At 48.3% G+C, this 22,575-nt stretch overlaps 2 protein-coding genes and 1 non-coding gene across 3 annotated transcripts in view; all 3 read left to right on the top strand.

Annotated features, from left to right (window-relative positions):
- Positions 1-6,470, top strand: part of LOC105040352 (non-functional NADPH-dependent codeinone reductase 2-like) — a 13,027-nt gene extending 6,557 nt beyond the window's left edge. Inside the window, exon 5 of the mRNA XM_073254847.1 lies at positions 6,453-6,470. Coding sequence (XP_073110948.1) covers positions 6,453-6,454 — 2 coding nt within the window. The 3' untranslated portion in view covers positions 6,455-6,470. The remainder of the gene's footprint in view (positions 1-6,452) is intronic.
- Positions 6,459-22,558, top strand: LOC105040315 (ABC transporter A family member 7). The gene is made up of 9 exons (XR_012139521.1): positions 6,459-6,653; positions 7,320-7,403; positions 7,578-7,640; positions 8,721-8,846; positions 8,928-9,032; positions 9,233-9,321; positions 10,613-10,887; positions 21,481-21,897; positions 22,169-22,558. It is a non-coding gene; the product is annotated as an ABC transporter A family member 7 (transcript).
- Positions 21,565-22,575, top strand: LOC140850863 (uncharacterized). Its single transcript, XM_073253462.1, has 3 exons — positions 21,565-21,897; positions 22,169-22,313; positions 22,496-22,575. Exons 1-3 carry the CDS (start codon positions 21,565-21,567, stop codon positions 22,573-22,575), a joined length of 558 nt encoding a protein of 185 aa, XP_073109563.1.

Here is a 22,575-nt window from a genome sequence, read left to right as displayed (position 1 = left end):
TGATTGAAGTGGGCACTTGACCTCAACGAAGATAGACCGCCTGCCGGGAAAACGCAATACATCAAGGTTTCCTTCTTTTTCTTCCCTCATCGATGAGATCCCAACGGCTATATTTTTCCCTTCTGCGTCTAGATTTCTTTTTATTTTGGCGTAGTAGTTCTGTGAGTTAAAAGGGGGAGAACTAGCCATTAAATGGATTCCTTCTCTCCCGTTCTTCCGGGCCTGCTAGCTTCCTCACGCAAACAAACGCTTTCCTAAGAAAAAACTTCGTCTTACAGGTATGTTGCTCCGAATCCGTCCTCTTCGTGTCCTTTGTTCCCACCCTTTTCCATCGATTTCTGTGACGTTTTAGCTTCTTAATGTTGGAAGTCTTTATGGTTTTCTTGGTTTCTTTCCCTTTATTTTTTTTGTTTCTTTTTTTTTTTTTTTTAATTTTTATATGTTTCACTGGCGGGGTTTCAGTTCCTGCGATTATTGATCTTCCTGTGCTTAGTGCGGGGGTGCGTTGGTTAAAAGTTTTGTGAATTCTTGGAGTTCACCCACTTATTTTATATCTTTTTTGTGATGTTTGGAGATGAGTTCTTGTTTTCATTTTTTTTCTTTTGGTTCTAATAACTGAGTTTTGATCAAGTTTTTTTTCACTTTGAGTCTCAGTTACTGCTTCTTCTTTACTCAGGGTTGATGACTTTGTGTCACCGTTGCACTTTGCCCTTTCGCATGCTTATTGGGATCCTTCAATTAAAAAAAAAGAAAAAAAGTCTGTCGTTGATTTCTTATCATCTTATGGTTGGTAGATCTGAAATGGGGGGCAAGTGTTGGGGCAGATCCTCGTCGCTTGGCCAACTATCTTTCTTCCTCTTGAGCTCGTCATAAGGCCGAACTCATTAGAATGCCAACCTCATCAAAAAATTGAAGTCATCAGAAATCCGACCTCATCATAAATTCGACCTCAACATCACCTGAATATATGGGAGCAAATTATTATTATCTGAGTTAAATGTTACATCGGCCATTTGGACTTCAGCCGTCGGCCCCGACCTTAGTATTCGTGTCAAGCTCGCTGCCAGCCTCTAAGGCCTATTCCTTCTGGTCCTTGGTTCGGTTGCCACCAGCCGAATCATCTAGGCAACTGTCAAGCCGAGTCATGAAAGTCATGATGACCCTGAGAGGCCGCCCTACGGTCCAATCACATCATCCATTAAGTAAGACAGGCGGCCCTTATCAAGCGGCTCCTGTCTTCAACAATGGCGGCCCCATGTGCCATGAGGTGACAATACTCACCAACTCAAGAAAGTCAAAAGGTTAGGCACAGCGCCGCTCAGAGATATAATGAGGGAAAAAAGGTCTTTTATAACCTCCATCTTCTTCTCAAGGTTTTAACCTCACCTATAAAAGATAATCCGAAGATCCAAAAAAAAAAAAGAAGGTACGCCTCCTCTTCTTCCCATAAACGCGGGCACTTTTCTATCTATTACGGAAAATCTGACTTGAGCATCAAAGGGTCTTCACTAGAGCCAACTCCGATAGAAATTTTTCTTGCAGGTCCGGCCACTGCCGACGCACCGAACGTTAACTCGCTCCAATACCTCTAGCCCAGAATGGATTCCAGACGTAACAGATTGACGCTAGAGGAAGAGCCCTTACCCACTTTTGGAAAAGAATGCACAACCCATTGTCGTACTACCGCGAAGAGTATCCTTAGGGCATTCTAACCCAAAGACCGCTCACCGACAGTAGTTTTGGTCGGAGATTATAATCCATGTGAGCTACCAGAGGCGTCCCCATAATCCTCTTTGCCGGTTCCCAGAGAAAACAAAGTTGGAAGGCCAAGTGCGGCTCTTGAGGATGTTCAATAGGGGGTAGAAAATCTTTGACGGGACAAGTTGGGATAGTACGGCTAAAGTGGATAGGGGTGGCCTCTCCCTAACGCTCTATTCATAGCTTCCTCCTTTGATGACGGCATTGAGTGGCCAACCGTTCGTCGGCTAATCCTTCATCAGGCATTCTTTTAGCCTCACGGCTAACTCACGATTGGCCAGCTATTGCTCCCTGAGCGCCACGATTTAAAATCAATGGCCTGCTCAGCGACAGTTGGCGCATGACAGTCCCACCTTCGGCGATCCGATGTGCCACCCACTCCAGTCGCCTCGGCACCAGATAGAAATCTGCACCAACAGAGGGCATGTAATCCGGATCAGAGGAGGAAACAAGCTTCAAAAGATCCGCATAAAACTTTCGAGGTAAGAGGCTCCTAAGCCCTCACCCGTCATCTTGCTTTCTTTCCATTTGGTAGGACCGTAGGCCCTTGAGTGCTCAGATCAAGGCCGATCCGAAGTTAAAATGAGGCCGATCCATCGGAATGATCCGAAGCCAAATTGAGCCCAAACCAAAGCCAAAAATGAGGCCAACCTAAAGCAAAAATATGGCCAAGATGAAGCAGAGTTCAAGGTCTCTCAAACAAAATTCACAGCTCTTATGGTAAGAGGCTCTCAAGCCCCATTCGCTATCTTATTTTCTTCTTGAGCAACAGGTCTTTGAGTACCTAAGCTACAGTAAAAACCCTCGGTAAGATTCGAGGTCACCTCGACAAGATCTGAGGTGCAACAGTAAAAATTTTTGACTAGATCCAAGGTCACCTCAACAAGATTCGAGGTGCAATAGCAAAAATTCTCGACCAGATCCGAGGTCACGTCGACAAGATCCGAGGTGTAACGGCAAAAACCCTCGACGATATCCGAGGTTATCTAGATGAGATCCGAGGTGTAGTGCAGACAAAGGCCTCGATGAGATCCGAGGTCACCTCGACAAGATTTGAGGTGTGGTGCAGATAAAAGTCTCGACGAGAGCTGAGGTCACCTGGATGAGATCCAAGGTGCAGTGCAGACAAAAGCCTCGACGAAGATCCAAGGTTACCTTGATGAGATCCAAAGTGCAGCATAGACAAAAGCCTTGATGAAGATCCGAGGTCACCTTGACGAGATCCAAGATGTAGTACAGACAAAAGCCTCGATGAGATCCGAGGTCACCTCGATGAGATCAGAGGTGCGGTGCAGAGAAAAGCCTCAACAAGATCTGAGGTTACCTCGACGAGATCCGAGGTGCGGTACAGATAAAAGCCTCGACGAGATCCGAGGTCATCTTGATGAGATCCAAGGTGTAGTGCAGATAAAAGCCTCAATAAGGATCCGAGGTCACCTTGACGAGCTCTAAGGTGTAGTGGAGACAAAAGCCTCGACGAGATCCGAGGTCACTTTGACAAGTGTAGACAAAAGCCTCGACAAGATTCGAGGTCACCTCAGTGAGATCCGAGGTGCGATGTAGATAAAAGCCTCGATGAGATTTGAGATCACCTTGATGAGATCCAAGATGCAGTGCAAACGAAAGCCTCGACGAGATCTGAGGTGCGGTACAGATAAAAGCCTCAACGAGATCCGAGGTCATCTTGACGAGATCCAAAGTGCAGTGCAGACAAAAGCCTTGATGAAGATCCGAGGTCACCTTGATGAGATCCAAAGTGTAGTGCAGACAAAAGCCTCGACGAGATCCAAGGTCACCTCGATGAGATCTGAGGTGCAGTGCAGACAAAAATCTCGACGACGTCCGAGGTCACCTCCAAACAACGACATCATTTTCTTCGAGAAAAATCTGCAAGGAGTCCAAACTCCTCATATTCTATAACTCTATGCTGAGCAATTCAAATACTCAGAAATTTATCAAGCAACTTGGTCGCTTGACATCTAGCCAAATAATTACATCATTGGTTAGTACCCGACGAAATGTTATTCGACTGACACCTAATTAACGGAGCTGCAAGCTCCGGCAACTACAAGCGTATAAGCTACGGTTTGCATGCAGACTCAGGTGAACAAAGTTATGGTTAGCTTATTCTCGATTGACGAAGGATCAATTGATCCGAAATAAAGCTTTCTCTGATCAACTAAGTTTCGATTCAATAAAACGATCTACGATAGACTGATCTATGATTATGCTCCGATTTGATGACTATATTTTAAAAATGATGACTCGTTCTACGAAACAACAAAGTGGCTGATCGTCAAAGAAGCAACTCGGATCCACACAGTGACTAACTCCCTTTGCCCGATCAAAAGTGCAGAATCGGACTCGAGAGTTGGGGGACAAGTGTTCGGGTAGATCTTCATCGCTTGGCCAACTACCTTTCTTCTTCTGAGGAGCTCGTCAAAAGGCCGACCTCATTAGAAGGCCAACCTCATTAGAAAGCCGAGGTCATTAGAAAGCCGACTTCATCGGGAGGCTGACCTCATCATAAATCCGACCTCAACATCACTTAGACATATGGCAGCAGATTATTATTATCTAAGTTAAATATTACATCGGCCATTTGGACTTCGGCCATCGGCCCCGACCTTAGTATTTATGCCAAGCTCGCTGCCAGCCCCTAAGGCCTATTCCTCCTAATCTTTCGTTCAGTTGCCACCAGTCGAACCCTCCAAATAACTATCAGGCCGAGCAATGAAAGTCATGATGACCCTGAGAGGCCCTCCTGCAGCCCAGTCATATCATCCATTAAGTAAGGCAGGTGGTCTTTATCAGGCGGCTCCTGTCTTCAACAGTGGCAGCCCCATGTACTATGAGGTGACAATACTCACCAACTCAAAAAAGTCAAAAGGCTAGGCATGGCACCGTTCAGAGACATAATGAGGGGTACTAAGGTCTTTTACGGCCTCTCTCTTCTTCACAAGGCTCCAACCTCACCTATAAAAGGTAATCTGAGGATCCAAAAAAAAAAAGAGAAGAAGGTACGTCTCCTCTCCTTCTTATAAATGCTTGTTCTTTCCCACCTGTTGCGGAAAATCTGACTTGAGCGTCAGAAGGTCCAAAGGATCCTCGCCAGAGCCAAATCCAACGGAGATTTTTCTTGCAGGTCTGACCGTCACTGACGCACTGGACGTCGCCTCACTCCAGCACCTCCGGCCCAGGACGGATTCTAGATGCAACAGTTTTCTTGGTTTCTTTTCCTTTGTTTTTTTTTTTTGTTTCTTTTTTTTTTGTTTTTATATGTTTCACTGGTGGGGTTTCAGTTCCTGTGATTATTGATCTTCCTGTGCTTAGTGCAGGGGTGCATTGGTTAAAAGTTTTGTGAATTCTTGGAGTTCACCCATTTATTTTATACCTTTTTTTGTGATGTTTGGAGATGAGTTCTTGTTTTCATTTTTTTTTGGTTCTAATAATTGGGTTTGGATCAAGTTTTTTTTCACTTTGAGTCTCAGTTACTGCTTCTTCTTTACTCAGGGTTGATGACTTTGTGTCACCGATGCATTTTGCCCTTTCGCATGCTTATTGGAATCCTCCAATTAAAAAAAAAAAAAAAGAGGTCTTTCGTTGATTTCTTATCATCTTGTGGCTGGTAGAATGGATGCATATTTTCCCATGAATTTGATCAAAGATTTATATCCTCTACTGACCACCGTGCTGGTCATGGCTGGTATGATCGTGTGTCAGCGGAGAGCTGATTCTATGGTACAGGTAAAATTAGAAATTCAATTTACAATTAACAACAAAGTCAGAATACTTGAAGAAGAAAAATAAGAATCTCTGAAAGAAAAATTTAGCAAGTATAGCTTGATGTATTCAGCATATGAAGTTTTGATCGTTATGAATATTCATCTACTTTATTGTAAGATAAGTTCTTTATTGATTCTAGTAGTAAAGAAACTTATAACTTTTCTAAAGAATTCATTTCCTTTTTCTTTGTTATACTTTTTCTCCTCTTCTTTTTCTTCTATTTCCTTTTCTTCTTCTTTGGATGTTAGAACGCAAAGCATTCACATATTGCTCTCGAAGTGATTTTGGCATCAAGTACCTTAAGGCTTAGCCAGGCGCTCACTGAGGCTTAAAGCAATAAATTTTCCCTCAATTGATCCAAAACAGTTTGCACCAGAACACATGAAGTTCATCGACAAGTACCCTTGGTTTGCCAGCAGGTTATACAGGCCATACTTATATGGTTTCTTGTTCATAAACCAAACATTGGTTATGGACAGTAATGATACAGTTTGGTAAAGCCAGTCTTCGATTTTGTTTCCTCTAACTAAGGTAATAATGCTCAAGTACAGGTTCTGGTTATTGTGCTCCAAACTATGTCAATGCGCAAGTATAAAGATTTAAAAATTGATCTATATATTAAAATAAAAAAGAGAAGAACTGAATTAAGTATATTTTCTTTGACTGCAAGTTGCTAGTTTGAAATCTTTTTCATGGGCCTGCTTATCTTTTCATGCCATTGTGTGTCAAGTTTGGAAAAATAAGCTTAACATGCTGGCTGGCTTTGACCAGGACATGAACGGTATAATAGTTGAGGTTTTTAAGTGTTTCTTCCCATCAAACTTATGTAGTCACTTCTGTTCTCTCAAAGCATTACTTCCTTTTTTTTTTTTTTTTTTTTTTGCAAAATTTATTTTACTTTATGTCAGAGGAAAATGGTTGAACAGCTACTTCTTGAACCTGATGCAAGTTATGCCATCATCTGTGATAACCTAAAGAAGGTTTATCCTGGAAAGGATGGAAACCAGGATAAGTTTGCAGTTCAAGGTTTATCTCTTGCCTTGCCACATGGAGAATGCTTTGGTCTGCTTGGCCCTAATGGTGCTGGAAAGACAACCTTCATCAATTTGGTTTGTAGCAAGCATTCCAACTTTACAGTTTGGCAATCAGATTTTTAAACTGCATTTCTTTTCACCAGTACAAACAGGGGAATCAAAAGATTAGTTCTGATGTTCTCTTTTTTCCCTACTAATAAAACTTTGCTGATCTCAGATCAATGTTATATATACAGTGGCCTATATATATTATTTATGCATGTTATATATGTAGATACTGGGATTCCTATTCTTATCCTCATCATGCTAAGTACTAACAGACTTTTCAGTTGACCAAGAGGATTTTTTTTTCTTTTTTATTTTTTATTTTTAGAAAGAAAAGTGACTAGAGGGTAAGCTTTGGTGCAATGGTAAGGTTGCTTCATCGTGATCTAGGTGTCACAGGTTTGAAACATGGAAATAGCCTTTTCGCATTTTGTCATGATAAGGTTGCATATATTTGACCCTCCATAGATCCCTTAGTGGCGGGAGCCTCATACGATGGGTTGCCCTTTTTAGAAAGAAAAAGTGATTAGAGTAATTTTGGATTTGCTTGGATATTAATATATTAACATAATTGCTTTCTTATTTTTAATGAGATGGAATGGCTTTCTAAAATAGATACTACAGTCATATGTTCCATAAGAGTATCTTATTGACTATAGCTCTGTGCAGTCTGGATTAATTAAATGCAACTTGCAGATGATTGGTCTTATAGCACCCACATCTGAAATGCATTTGTCCGAGGATTCAGCATACAGAATGATATGGACAAAATATACAGCTGTATGAGAGTGTGCCCACAGAATGAGTAAGAAATGTTCTACTTCCACATGATAAGTGTTATACTGATAAAATGAAACTCATATGATCTACTATGATATAACTGATGAAACTTGTCTTCTGATTCTTTTTTTCTTTTTTCTAATTAATGCAGCATGCTCTGGGAAATGTTGACAGGTAGGGAGCATCTATTGTCCTTTTGGTCGATTGAAGAACCTTAAAGGTTCTGCTTTAATGCTTGTGAGTTTTTTTGGCACCTATCATATTGTTTGATTAATGTAGCATGTGTGTATTGTAGCTTTCATATGCTATTCATCAGAGGACTAGCACATTGTGAAGCGCACGTATAGGGTTCTGCTCTCACTGGATGTCTTCTTTGCTTGCTATTTCCATTTAATTTGGCTCTTTTCAGGTTCCAATTATTGGAAAAAGATAAATATTTCCCTTGATCCTTCTAGTATATGGTAATAAAAGAATACCATGAAGCACATCTCTACTTCATCCACCTTGTTGTTGTTCTATCCAGAGATTTCCTCAGCTACAACATATTGTGTGGATGATAAGAATAATTAACTAAGTCTGTTTTTTGGCCTTCAAGTTCTAACAAATGGTACCTACAGAGCTGCATTGTGCTTTGTTTAGTATTGACTATCCTCTAAGACCATATGCTCTATGGTGTTCTCCATAGTGTTAATTTACTGATTTGGAGTTTCCTTATTGGTAATAAAGAATACCATGAAGCACATCTCTACTTCATCCACCTTGTTGTTGTTCTATCCAGAGATTTCCTCAGCTACAACACATTATGTGTAGATGATAAGAATAATTAACTATGTCTATTTTTTGGCCTTCAAGTTCTAACAAATGGTACCTACAGAGCTGCATTGTGCTTTGTTTAGTATTGAATATCCTCTAAGACCATATGCTCTATAGTGTTCTCCATAGTGTCAATTTACTGATTTGGAGTTTCTTTACTATTTCTGCTAAGTTCCTGCTGTCTGACCATCAATTTATTGCATACCAAGTGAAATCTTATTGAATGTCAGCATTATCATATTTATCTACGACAAGCTTCATAAGGTTGCAGGTAAATATTGGCTGATCTCGCTATAATTGGTTCTCAAATCTTTGCATTTTGCTCCTATGCAATGTGTAAGAGTATGCTTTGTATTAAGCAATGTATAGGAAGCACACCAGCTTATGTCCTTTATGACCTTTTGCATTTTACAAAATGAAAAGAATGAAATAAAATTTCGCATCCATAAAAAAATCAGTTGCCTCTGAAATGATCATGTGCGTTCATTTTCTATGATATTGTAGACTGTTGAAAAATCTTTAAAAAGTGTAAATTTGTTTCACAGTCGTGTTGCTGATAAACAAGTCAAGAAATACAGTGGTGGTATGAAAAGTAGGCTTAGTGTTGCCATCTCAATAGGAGATCCTAAAGTATGCTCATAACCTACATGTCTCCTTGTTAATCAATATTCTGCTTCATCTTTATTGGTGTGTATGTGGTGAATGTGCTAGGTTGTCTTCATGGATGAGCCCAGCACTGGACTAGATCCTGCTTCAAGAAAAAAATTGTGAATGTTTTGAAGCATGCAAAGCAGAACAGAGCAACTATTCTTACCAGTAATAATCACTGCTTAACCAGTATCCCCATTGTTTCTGCTAGTTTGAACATTTGATTTATTATTTTTCTGTTAATTTAGCTGTCTTTATTCAAGAATGTTTCCTTGTTCTACCACATCTGATCATAGTGGCTGGTGCCGCTATTAGATCAGCTGTTGAACATACATTTTCTAAGCTGTCTTTTTTTACTAATTTTTTAGCACAATCGATGGAAGAGGCTGAGTTTCTATGTGATCGATTGGGAATCTTTGTAGATGGCAGTCTTCAGTGCATAGGAAACCCAAGAGAGGTAATTTGACATGGTTCATTGAAGTACTATTATGTCTCTAAAATTACTTATCAGTTTTATTAGATGTGAACAATGGCCTCCAAATATACTTGGGGGACAGCTGATAATGAATGATCCGTGTTTCTTTCCATTGGTAAGTGAAAAACTTGTTTCATCATGAAATAATGATAATATTGCACACCACCAAAAATATTGTGAGCAAGTCAATCAAGAAATTCTCTTTAATTGAAAAGCTCCAAATGCTCCAGCCCCTCTAGGCTAGCCTTTCACATATTCATTAATAGCCTATCTTACATGAATAATTTGAACCTTCATCTCAGAAATAGTACTGCTGGTACACTTAAGAATAATTCTTGATACACCAAATGACAGTTGATTGTAGCTGCCCAGAGTATTGTTTGAGTTGCCTGCTAGGGTTTTCTACTTCTCTTTGTGCAAGACTTGTCACTCTGAGCCAAAAAAGGATGTTTATTTTGTTCATAACAGAAAACAAAGTGGTTGGCAAAAACCTTAAATTGTTGAGAAGCTAGCATCTTGTCTAGCATACTCATCTGATCACAACCTTATAACACTTTCGGAGCACCTTGTTGAATGTGATCTATATGTGCCAAAGCTGCCTTGAAAAACACAAGCCACCATTGAACGTTAACTAACTACATCACAAATGAAGAAAGACAATGGAACTTGGCATTGACTGGTCCATCTCATAGCAGCAGAGGAAGCACTGCATAACGAGTGCAGTATTTTCCAGCTTTGTGGATGGCCATCATCAATAAGCTCTTCACCGATGCTACCCAAAGGAAAAACTATTTTTTCTAGGAATTGAAGTTCCCAAAACAAAGTTTGTGAACAGAGGACCGTGAAGATGAATGTGACTCAACAAAGTGACAAAACACAGGGAGTAGATCGTGATTCTTCCACCCAAATGTTTGCACCAACCTTGCCATATGTGTGATCAACTTCAGGAAGAACATCTAGTAGCATGTTACATTTCTTCATCACCTAACAAATAACAGGCATCTGAATAAGGGGCAGCAAAACCCATCAAATGAAATGCTTGTCAACGGAATAAGACATAGCTCATGCAATCCTAAAAGAGCTCAGGGATTAACTATTGACTTCATTTTCTTTTTTCCATACTATTCAATGTGAATCATATTAGGCGCATTATATATAATGACTAACAAGATAATGTCAAGAGCCAAGAAAATTATGTTCTAAAAGCTTTTTGCTCAAAACAAAAATGAATAGTTAAACAGCGCAAAAATTTTATTATGTGTTTTTGTTACAGTTGAAGGCCAGATATGGAGAGTCTTATGTCTTTACAATGACAACATCTCCGAACGACGAACAAGAAGTGGAGAATTTAGTATTTACAATGACTCCTAATGCGAAGAGGATTTATCAGATATCAGTGACGCAGAAATTCGAATTGTCAAAGCAGGAAGTCAGAATTGCTGCTGTTGGGTATAAAATACCCACAGCCGAAGTTTTCAACAGAATCAACGATTCCGCCCACGATGTCGACCTCAAGTAGACTCCGCCCGGACTCAACGTCAACTACTGGTAAGCTCCGTCCGGACTCCTACGGGAGCCGGACTTCGCCTTTAACTTTAATTGCAGGAAGACTCCGCCCGGACTCCTACAGGAGCCGGACTTCGTCCTCGACTCCAACAGCTGCAGACAGACTTCGTCCGGACTCCTACGGGAGCCGGACTCCGCCGACAACTTCGACCTCAAGTAGACTCCGCCCGGACTCCTACGGGAGCCGGGCTCCGTCCTCAACGTCAACTGCTGGTAAGCCCCGTCCGGACTCCTACAGGAGCCGGACTTCACCTTTAACTTTAATTGCAGGAAGACTCCGCCCGGACTCCTACGGGAGCCGGGCTTCGTCCTCGACTCCAACAGCTGCAGACAGACTTCGTTCGGACTCCTACGGGAGCCGGACTCCGCCGACAACTTCGACCTCAAGTAGACTCCGCCCGGACTCCTACGGGAGCCGGACTTCGCCTTTAACTTTAATTGCAGGAAGACTCCGTCCGGACTCCTACAGGAGTCGGGCTTCGTCCTCGACTCCAACAGCTGCAGACAGACTTCGTCCGGACTCCTACGGGAGCCGGACTCCGCCGACAACTTCGACCTCAAGTAGACTCCGCCCGGACTCCTACGGGAGCCGGGCTCCGTCCTCAACATCAACTGCTGGTAAGCCCCGTCCGGACTCCTACGGGAGCCGGACTTCGCCTTTAACTTTAATTGCAGGAAGACTCCGCCCGGACTCCTACGGGAGCCGGGCTTCGTCCTCGACTCCAACAGCTGCAGACAGACTTCGTCCGGACTCCTACGGGAGCCGGACTCCGCCGACAACTTCGACCTCAAGTAGACTCCGCCCGGACTCCTACGGGAGCCGGGCTCCGTCCTCAACGTCAACTGCTGGTAAGCCCCGTCCGGACTCCTACGGGAGCCGGACTTCGCCTTTAACTTTAATTGCAGGAAGACTCCGCCCGGACTCCTACGGGAGCCGGGCTTCGTCCTCGACTCCAACAGTTGCAGACAGACTTCGTCCGGACTCCTATGGGAGCCGGACTCCACCGACAACTTCGACCTCAAGTAGACTCCGCCCGGACTCCTACGGGAGCCGGGCTCCGTCCTCAACGTCAACTGCTGGTGAGCCCCGTCCGGACTCCTACGGGAGCCGGACTTCGCCTTTAACTTTAATTGCAGGAAGACTCCGCCCGGACTCCTATGGGAGCCGGGCTTTGTCCTCGACTCCAACGGCTGCAGACAGACTTCGTCTGGACTCCTACGGGAGCCGGACTCCGCATCTGATTTTGATTGAAGGGGATTCCGCCCGGACTCCTACGGGAGCTGGGTTCCGCCCGCGACTTCAGCTCCGAGAGGGCTCCGCTCGGACTCCCACGGAAGCCGGGCTCCATCCACGACCCCAACCGCAAGGAGGACTCCGCCCGGACCCCTGCAGAGGCCGGACTCCGATCGCAGCCGAACTTCAGCCGATGGATCTGCGCCCCCTGGCAGGTCACAATAACAACCATGATCCTGCTCCACTTCCTACAGCAGATTCCGCGCAGCTCTATCACCCCTGACAGGCCGCAATAACGGCCACGATCCTGCTCCACTTCCTGCGACGGATACCGGACGATTCTCTTATCCGCTGGCAAGTCACGACAACGGACGCTGCTCCACTCCTCGCAACTGATTCCACGTGGCGAGCTACGGCGATAGCCACGATTCCGCTCCACTACCCTTCGCAATAAATTCCTCCTGACTATGGGCGGCCCACTACCAGACGGTTACAAACGTCGCCATCAATCCGTTACCTCCTCCGTCTATAAAAAGGGGGACCCAGATACGTTATTCTCTAAGCTCTCTTTTTCATCTCAAAACTCTGCTAAATTCTCCGTTCGAGCACTCCATTCTTGTTGAGGCAGAGAACTGACTTGAGTGTCGGAGGGTCTTGCCGGAGCAATCCCACCTCCGGTTTAGACTTCCTTTGCAGGTCCCGACGGCGACCGCGACTCCCCCGACTCCAGCTTCTCCGATGCAAGCGAATTTTTGCACCAACAGGATTGGCGCTAGAGGAAGGGTCTGTGTCTTCGCAGTACCCTTGTTCTTAAAGGAGCGTTCAACGGGGCCGCCTCCGATTGTCTCCTCCGACACCCACTCCTTGTTTCCCCCCGCGGGATCCATACTCGATGCCTCCACGCAAGGCGTCCACGCGACGGTCCACGGTCTTAGCGGCCAGATCTCAGGCTCCGGCCTCCCCTCCTGTTTCTCAACCTCCTCCTCCTCCTCCTCCAGCGGCGGCGGTCGGCACGGAGCAGTTTGACTTGCTGGCACAGCAGGTCAGAGGCCTCGTCGAAGCTGTGCAAGTAATGCAGCAGCAGCAGCCGCAGGCGTCGGCGCACCCGGAAAGGGCATCCCCGGAATGCCAGAATCCGGCGGTGGGGCGGGCCACCTGGGCCAGCCGCCCCATCCTTTCTGGGAAAACAAACCCGAGGATAGAGAGCCCTCAATCGGACCACGACTCCACCCCTGGAAGATCCTTGCCCTCGTTCTGCCAGAGGACTCTCGAGACTCGAAGTCGAGAGGATTTCCTGGACCGGAGGCTCCAGGAGATGAACCGGCGGATTGAAGAACTCCGCCATGCGCCCTCCGCTTATGGTGAGGATATTTGTACTGACCCTCCCTTCTCCCAAATGATCATGCAGGAATCGATCCCGCCAAACTTCAAACTTTCCCAGTTCGAAAGCACGACGGGACTTCGGACCCGGTTGATCATCTGGAGGCCTTCCGGACGATGATGCTGCTTCACGGTGCTCCTGATGCCATCTTGTGCCGGGCTTTCCCGTCTACCTTGAAGGGAGCGGCGAGGAACTGGTACTCGGCTTTAAAACCAGGTACCATCTTTTCCTTCGACCAAATGAGCCACCAATTTGTGGCCCATTTTGTCAGCAGCCGGCGCCCCCGGAAGGGTTCGGAGTCCCTCATCAACATCAAGCAGAGGGAAGGGGAGTCCATACGGGCATACATCAACCGCTTCAACATCGCGGCGCTGGAGGTCCGGAACTTGGACCAATCAGTCGCCATGGCCGCCCTGAAAGGCGGCCTTCAGAAGAATGATCTGTTGTTCTCCCTGGAGAAGAAGTATCCCAGGGACTTTGCTGATTTGCTGGCTCGGGCTGAAGGATACGCCCGAGCGGAAGAAGCCTTCAAAATGAAGGATGAAGAGACGGCGAGGGAGCGGCAAGCGGGAGACTCGAGTAAACCCGCAGTTGAGAAAAGGCCAAAGGAAGCCCGGCTGCGCTCTCGATCCCCTCCCGGGCATAAGCGCGCCCATACTCCACCCCGGGCACGCAGGCAGAGAAGCCCGGATCGCAGGGTTCGGCGGGGTTTCCCACCAGGGAGATTCCGCAACAACGCCCCCCTCAACGCCTCGAAGGCCCAGGTATTGATGGAGGTCAGGGAGCAGCTCCCTAGGCCGGAGAGGATGCGCATACACCCCGGGAAGCGCAACCCCAACAAGTTCTGCCTCTACCACCGCGACCACGGCCACGACACAGAGGAATGCATCCAGCTCCAGGATGAGATCGAGGAGCTCATTCGGCAAGGTCGACTCGACAGGTTCATCCGCTGCAGGCCTTAGGGTAAAGGAGACCGGCCAAGAGCCCTTCCGCAGCCTGAACCGCCAAGAAGGGAAGAGCAACCCGGGGACCGGCCTCCCATCGGGACCATCGACTCCATCACCGGAGGGCCTCAAGGAGGAGCGGGCCACCCGCGACCGTGGAGCTCGGAACACCTGTAAATGTATCACTTACGATTTCACCTTGAATCTAAATTTCTTTCTACTTAACGTACTCTTCCCATCTGGCGTGGATTAATTATGACTGGATATGACCCCTCCAAAAACAAAGTTATGTCAGGAACGGGGGAGAACCCCGTCCAAGCATACCCAAAATGAAAGTCCGACTATCTCAAAATCGGATGGTGGGAGAGGCCTTACAACGCCCTAATGTGCCCCCACAGCCATGTCAGGAACAGGAGGAGAACCTCGTCCTGACATGAGCAAAGTCAAAGGCCCGATTCTTTTAGACCGGATGGGGGGAGAGGCCTTAGAACGCCCTAATGTGCCCCCACAGCCATGTCAGGAACAGGAGGAAAATCTTGTCCTGACATGAGCAAAGTCAAAGGCCCGGTTCTTTTAGACCGGATGGGGGGAGAGGCCTTACAACGCCCTAATGTGCCCCCACAGCCATGTCAGGAACAAGAGGAGAACCTCGTCCTGACATGAGCAAAGTCAAAGGTCCGGTTCTTTTAAACCGGATGGGGGGAGAGGCCTTACGGCACCCTAACGCGCCCCCACAGCCATGTCAGGAACAGGAGGAGGACCTCGTCCTGACATGGACAAAGTCGAAGGCTCGGTTCTTTCAGACCGGATGGGGGGAGAGGCCTTACAGCGCCCTAACGCGCCCCCACAGCCAAGCAAGGAACGGGAGGAGAACCTCGCCCTGGCTCGAGCGAAGGGGAAGGCCCGGACTCCTACGGGAGCCGGATTCCGTCCACGACGCCAAGGAAGACTTCACCCGGACTCCTACGGGAGCCGGATTCCATCCACGACGCCAAGGAAGACTTCACCCGGACTCCTACGGGAGCCGGATTCCATCCACGACGCCAAGGAAACGTCCACGACGCCAAGGAAGACTTCACCCGGACTCCTACGGGAGCCGGACTCCGTCCACGACGCCAAGGAGGATTCCACCCGGACTCCTACGGGAGCCGGGTTCCATCCATGACATCTGCAGCAAGAGCTGATGGTGGCGAAGCCCGGCCGCCCAACAAGATCGGGTGAAAAGAAAAAGCCCCTCATTGGCACCTCCTCGCTCCTATGCAACCCCGCGAAAAGCGAGGGAAGGCCTTCACTCCGAGAAGAGGAGGAAAATTAAAAAGGAAGGATGACGAACTACGGCGGGAACGGACGAAGGATGAACCACACCAAAAGACTTAAAGGACTTCGTCCCAACTGAAACGGAGAGTTCCTACCGAACACCTCCGGCCGCTAAAAAGACTTTCGACACCGGTTAGGAAGACAACGACATCTCCGAAATAATGTGGAGCCCGGACGGTCAAGCTCAGGCTCGCGGCCATGTACGACGAGAAAGGCGAGCTAACGCATCGACGACCGGGCGCCCCTAACGACGTCTACATCAGACAAGTCAAATGACAAGAAAGGTTCGGCGCACGGACGAGGTAACACAAAACACTTTTTTTTTATTCCATTTTCGATATACACACTACAAAGCTCGGAAGGTCAAGGAAAGAAAGGCAAAACGACAAAAAGGAAGTAAATACATGAAAAGACAGAAAGACAGAAAGAGCTCTAAGGAGGCCCTGCTCCCTCTGACCTAGAATTATCTACTCCGTCTCTTAACCAGGACTGTCTCAGATTCTCAATTTCTTCTTCTAGCTCTTCCCTCTTCCGCAGTGCATCCTGGAGCGCCCGACGAAGTTGCTGGCTCTCAGCCTCCGCCTCTCGATGCCTCTTCCTCAAGACCTCGGATTCCGCCTTCGCGTCCGCGACGGCCCGCCGCTCGAGTGCCAGTTGGATCTTCACTTGTTGCAGCTCGACTGTCTTTTCCCCGAGGGAGACAGAAATCCCCTCAACGGTGCCTCTTAGGGCTTGGAGCTCTTCAGAATCTTGGGCGGAAGTAAGCTGTGCCCTGTTGGCCAGCTGCCTCTGGAGACGGACGACTTCGTCGGTCGCCGTCCTGAATCTTCCTTTATACTCTTCCACCTGCCTGCGCCAGCTAGCCCGCTGCACGTCGTGGCTCACCTCGGCGTCCTGGAGCTGCTGCTGAAGGTCGGAGACCTTCTGCGACCACCTCTGTTCATCATCGACCCGGGCCAAGAGCCGGGATGAATTTCCTTCCAGCTGGCCGATCTTCCCCCTCGCAGCTGACAGTTCCACCTTGAGGGCGCTGATCCTGGCGGCCTGGGCCCAAATTCGGTCGCTGGCGCTCTTCTTACATTCTCGAGTTCCTTTGCGAAGTTCGCCTTCCTCCGGCTATACTCCATGATCCCCTTCACATGGAGACTCTGAAAGTGGGTGGCCTCAGCGGTGGCTTCAGAGTGACCTTCTCTCGATTTGCGGAGCTCGCCTTCCGTCTTCTTCAACTTCTTTGTCAGGTGAAGACTTCCTTCTTCAGCCGCTGGATCGTCGATTTCAGCGGGACCCCCAGGGGCAGGGGGAGCACTTCTGCAGGGCACTGCCATCGGAAGGCAAAAGCGTCAAAGCCCGACTTATTGCAAGAAAAAAAGCAGAGAGAAGGAAGAGGAGGAGGAAGGCATGAAAAGAGAAGATAAGGTAAAAGATGAATACTCGCTGGATCCTGGGGACTCAGGCCGATGTTGAAAAGAAACTGCTCCCTCAGAAGATTGGAAAGGGAAGGAGCGGAATAAGCTAGAAGCTTCTGGGCGGCCTGGAGGTCGTCCTCCCCCAGGCTGGGAGCCCGGCGGACAGAATCCCTCAGAGAGCCCCAAGGGGGCAGGCCTAGTTTCAGGGTCGGGCAGTGGATGAAGAGGTATTTCCCCTTCCAATTGTGGATCGAAGAAGGGGCGCCTTTCAGCAGCCCCTTCTTGCCGAGCTGGGGGAGAAGTACCACCAGTCCTTCGCCGAAGAATGGCGCTTGAAGGTATAGAAGTGCCTAAACAAGGAGAGGGACGGCTGGACCTCGACTACGTGGCAGAGGGAGAGAAATCCTATCAAAAATCTAAAAGAATTCGGGGCCACGGAAGCCAAGGAGATGTCCAAGAAACGGAAGAGGGCAACGACAAAGGAAGGAAGCGGAAGCCGGAGTCCGGCACGGAACGCTTCCTGGTACAAACAAAAGCGACCGGGAGGAGTGCTGGCCCGGTCAGAAGGGCCAGGCAGCTCCAGGTCGTACTCCGGAGGAACTCCGTACTGAACCCTTATCAGAAGGAGTTCCTCCGAGGTCAGAGAACACGGAATGGCGCCTGGCGCGAAAACCGGGCGGAGCCCAGCCCCAGACGCGGGTTCGTCTGCAGAGACGGGGACCTGGGGGTTTGAGGCAGAAGAACTCCCGGAACTGCAGGGAGCAGAAGAGCCGAAAGATATTTCGAGTAGTTTTGAAGGGGGGCTCTAAAGGACCCTAAGAAGACGGACAGAAGGGGGAACGAGAGGCCACAGGAAGCTAACTCGGAAGGATGCAAAAGGATAATGACAGAAAAGAAGTCCCTAGGTGGTGAGAAGAAGGTTGGCGGTGCTGGAACTAACCTATATCGCTCTGAGGGACCTGGGGGACGAAAACAGGAGACGCCTACGGCTCGAGAAGACGCCCACTGAAACAGGGCTCTCGAAGAGAAGGCAGACGCTGGTAAGAACTCAGGAACAGAGTAGGGCACCTAAAGGTGGGAGGACGGGTTTAAATAGACTCTGGGATCCGGCGCCATAATGATCGCGAATCTCCCCAAGCCAGCCCGCATCCGACACGTGTCCCACTTCCCCTGGCAGGCGGCTAAAAGCGGCTGGCGGTTGGTAGGGCCATTATTGCGCCGTACCTGGGCCAGCGTTCCTGCAGGAATTTCGAAGAGTCCCTTCGTACCGCCCCAATTCGAAAAGACTCCGGCACGCGCGCAATTAATGCCCAAAATATCTGGGGGCAGCAGTGCGTGAGATTCGAGGGGACGGCTTCGGCTGTACCCATCTCTCTGTACTTCCTTCGTTCGAAATTCAAACTCGGAAGTAGGGAGACTGGTGTTGGGTATAAAATACCCACAGCTGAAGTCCTCAACAGAATCAATGATTCCGCCCACGATGTCGACCTCAAGTAGACTCCGCCCGGACTCCTACAGGAGCCGGGCTCCGTCCTCAACGTCAACTGCTGGTAAGCCCCGTCCGGACTCCTACGGGAGCCGGACTTCGCCTTTAACTTTAATTGCAGGAAGACTCCGCCCGGACTCCTACGGGAGCCGGGCTTCGTCCTCGACTCCAACAGCTGCAGACAGACTTCGTCCGGACTCCTACGGGAGCCGGACTCCGCCGACAACTTCGACCTCAAGTAGACTCCGCCCGGACTCCTACGGGAGCCGGGCTCCGTCCTCAACGTCAACTGCTGGTAAGCCCCGTCCGGACTTCTACGGGAGCCGAACTTCGCCTTTAACTTTAATTGCAGGAAGACTCCGTCCGGACTCCTACGGGAGCCGGGCTTCGTCCTCGACTCCAACAGCTGCAGACAGACTTCGTCCGGACTCCTACGGGAGCCGGACTCCGCCGACAACTTCGACCTCAAGTAGACTTCGCCCGGACTCCTACGGGAGCCGGGCTCCGTCCTCAACGTCAACTGCTGGTAAGCCCCGTCCGGACTCCTACGGGAGCCGGACTTCGCGTTTAACTTTAATTGCAGGAAGACTCTGCCCGGACTCCTACGGGAGCCGGGCTTCGTCCTCGACTCCAACAGCTGCAGACAGACTTCGTTCGGACTCCTACGGGAGCCGGACTCCGCCGACAACTTCGACCTCAAGTAGACTCCGCCCGGACTCCTACGGGAGCCGGGCTCCGTCCTCAACGTCAACTACTGGTAAGCCCCGTCCGGACTCCTACGGGAGCCGGACTTCGCCTTTAACTTTAATTGCAGGAAGACTCCGTCCGGACTCCTACGGGAGCCGGGCTTCGTCCTCGACTCCAACAGCTGCAGACAGACTTTGTCCGGACTCCTACGGGAGCCGGGCTCCGTCCTCAACGTCAACTGCTGGTAAGCCCCGTCCGGACTCCTACGGGAGCCGGACTTCGCCTTTAACTTTAATTGCAGGAAGACTCCGCCCGGACTCCTACGGGAGCCGGGCTTCGTCCTCGACTCCAACAGCTGCAGACAGACTTCGTCCGGACTCCTACGGGAGCCGGACTCCGCCGACAACTTCGACCTCAAGTAGACTCCGCCCGAACTCTTACGGGAGCCGGGCTCCGTCCTCAACGTCAACTGCTGGTGAGCCCCGTCTGGACTCTTACGGGAGCCGGACTTCGCCTTTAACTTTAATTGCAGGAAGACTCCGTCCGGACTCCTACGGGAGCCAGGCTTCGTCCTCGACTCCAACGGCTGCAGACAGATTTCATCCGGACTCCTACGGGAGCCGGACTCCGCATCTGATTTTGATTGAAGGGGATTCCGCCCGGACTCCTACGGGAGCCGGGTTCCGCCCGCGACTTCAGCTCCGAGAGGGCTCCGCCCGGACTCCCACGGAAGCCGGGCTCCATCCACGACCCCAACCGCAAGGAGGACTCCGCCCGGACCCCTGCAGAGGCCGGACTCCGACCGCAGCCGAACTTCAGCCGATGGATCTGCGCCCCCTGGCAGGTCACAATAACAACCATGATCCTGCTCCACTTCCTGCGGCGGATTCCGCGCAGCTCCATCACCCCTGACAGGCCGCAATAACGGCCACGATCCTGCTCCACTTCCTGCGACGGATACCGGGCGATTCTCCCATCCGCTGGCAAGTCACGACAACGGACGCTGCTCCACTCCTCGCAACTGATTCCACGTGGCGAGCTACGGCGATAGCCACGATTCCGCTCCACTACTCTTCGCAATAAATTCCTCCTGACTATGGGCGGCCCACTACCAGACGGTTACAAACGTCGCCATCAATCCGTTACCTCCTCCGTTTATAAAAAGGGGGATCCAGATACGTTATTCTCTAAGCTCTCTTTTTCATCTCAAAACTCTGCTAAATTCTCCGTTCGAGCACTCCATTCTTGTTGAGGCAGAGAACTGACTTGAGCATCGGAGGGTCTTGCCGGAGCAACCCCACCTCCGGTTTAGACTTCCTTTGCAGGTCCCGGCGGCGACCGCGACTCCCCCGACTCCAGCTTCTCCGACGCAAGCGGATTTTTGCACCAACAGCTGCTGTCTTCTCAGCTGTTGGAAACTTCAAGAGCAAAGTCACTATACATGCATGGGGTCTAGCTGATACAACCATGGAAGATGTCTTCATTAAGGTTGCAAAAAGAGCAGAATTGTCTGATAAGTTGTCATGAGTGGTTCATATTTCCTCTGCTGTACATTAGGACAATGTTGATTGTATATGTAATGTCGGTGTTGATCCAAAGGACAATGTGGATTCCGTTCTAGATTGTGTATGTCCATTGAACTGTTTGCTGGCTCATATGACATTATGCCATTGTATAAATGGTGAACCAGCACAGATTTGCCTTTATCAATTTCTATTCCAGAAATTGTTGATACCTAAATGGGAACCAAACCAGCAGCATGCTTGATGGCATAAAGCATTCCTTTATAGTGTTATGCTGCTGTGAAAAGGCGCCATGTAATCTTGTCTCTTGGGTTTCGCTAGTTACATTATAATCTCTACTTGCGTGTAGAAACTTACTTGGCAACAAAGAACTTAGTTTGAGACATCATATCCTTGGTTGTAACTAATCTCTCCACAATTATTTTTTCGTAGAAATCAGGTGAAGGGATAAAGGTAGGAATATTAAGAATCACTTTAAAATTCCAAGAATATTATTATTATTTATCATTTATATATTTGATGATAGATTAAAAATGTCCTCCTTTTTTTTTTAACATTCGGCCTTTTTTATTTATAATAATTTTTTATAAACAAAAGGGCAGACAAAAGGGGGAGGAGGATGAAAGCACCGGTATCATTTGATATCAAATGTCGCTTCCTTAAAGAATAAGCTTTAATAAAATGGCGAGGAGGGAGAGCGGCCGAGAAGGCGGCGCCGAAGGGCCGGCAGGAGACCCTAACCCTAGACCTCGTAGGCCAGCTGGCACCCCGTGGGTGGAGGTCCACCTCTTCCGGCGACGAAGAGGGCCGATCGATATCTTCCGGTCGAGCCTCGGAGGGCGGGATCAGGACCGCCTCGAGGTCCGATCGATCCTCGCCAGGTACGGGCTCAAATCGGTCTTCGCCTTCAAGCCCCCCTCGGAGAGGGGTTTCCCGATCCGTTTCAGCCCAGATGGGACATCTCTCCACCCCTACCGAGACGGAACCGTAGTCTTCATCGACGGAGAGCCAAAAGTGAGTTCTTCCCTCCAGTGTCTCGTTTCGTGATCTCTTAAAATGATGCATAGTATATGTTTGTAGTATTTCTTGAAAGGCCCAGCATTCTGTTTTAGAACAATTTTGAATTAACTTCTTCTTCTTCTTCTTCTTCTTCTTCTGAGAGAGAGAGAGAGAGAGAGAGAGAGAGAGAGAGAATTTTGAAGTAATTTCTTGTCTTCTTGCTTTTTGAGGATTGGATTTTCTAGATCTCTTTTTTCTCGATTAATATTTTTTTTTGGGGATCCAGGACTCGTTATTAAAACCCGTTATCAAGATCCTGATTGGTATAGCTGTTCCAACCCTTCTGATTGTCATCTTGATAAAAGAACTCCCGGAGACGGCCAAAGCATCAAGGTTGGCGACCGGACTCTTCCCGCCTTGGCTTCTTGCTTGTATGCTTGTTCTTTTCACTCGCCTGAGGAAGAGACCAAGGACGTCCTGAAGAAAAATATGTTGCACTAGCTTATGATGTTATTTTTCTTGTAATTAGCGATCTAATCTATGCTGTGTCAGTTACACTACTCTCATATCATTCTTGTGCGAAATTATTATTGGTATATGATACCGTTTACAGATACTATCAAAGGTAAACAACGCTGTGATATTCTTGTAAAAAGCTGTGATGATGATTATGCTTTGTTGAGATGGAAGTGA

Source organism: Elaeis guineensis, chromosome 3 (genome assembly GCF_000442705.2).
Source record: "Elaeis guineensis isolate ETL-2024a chromosome 3, EG11, whole genome shotgun sequence".
Classification (NCBI taxonomy): domain Eukaryota; kingdom Viridiplantae; phylum Streptophyta; class Magnoliopsida; order Arecales; family Arecaceae; genus Elaeis; species Elaeis guineensis.
The sequence above is the reverse complement of the archived record's forward strand: the minus strand, read 5'-3'. Positions and strand labels throughout refer to the sequence as shown.

What these genes read in the sequence shown, in the direction of transcription:
- LOC140850863 (XM_073253462.1), top strand. Translation starts at nt 21,565, where the DNA reads ATGGCGAGGAGGGAGAGCGGCCGAGAAGGCGGCGCCGAAGGGCCGGCA. An exon ending in TCATCGACGGAGAGCCAAAA is followed by an intron (nt 21,898 to 22,168) that starts GTGAGTTCTTCC and finishes TTGGGGATCCAG; the next exon opens with GACTCGTTATTAAAACCCGT. An exon ending in CCCGCCTTGGCTTCTTGCTT is followed by an intron (nt 22,314 to 22,495) that starts GTATGCTTGTTC and finishes TACCGTTTACAG; the next exon opens with ATACTATCAAAGGTAAACAA.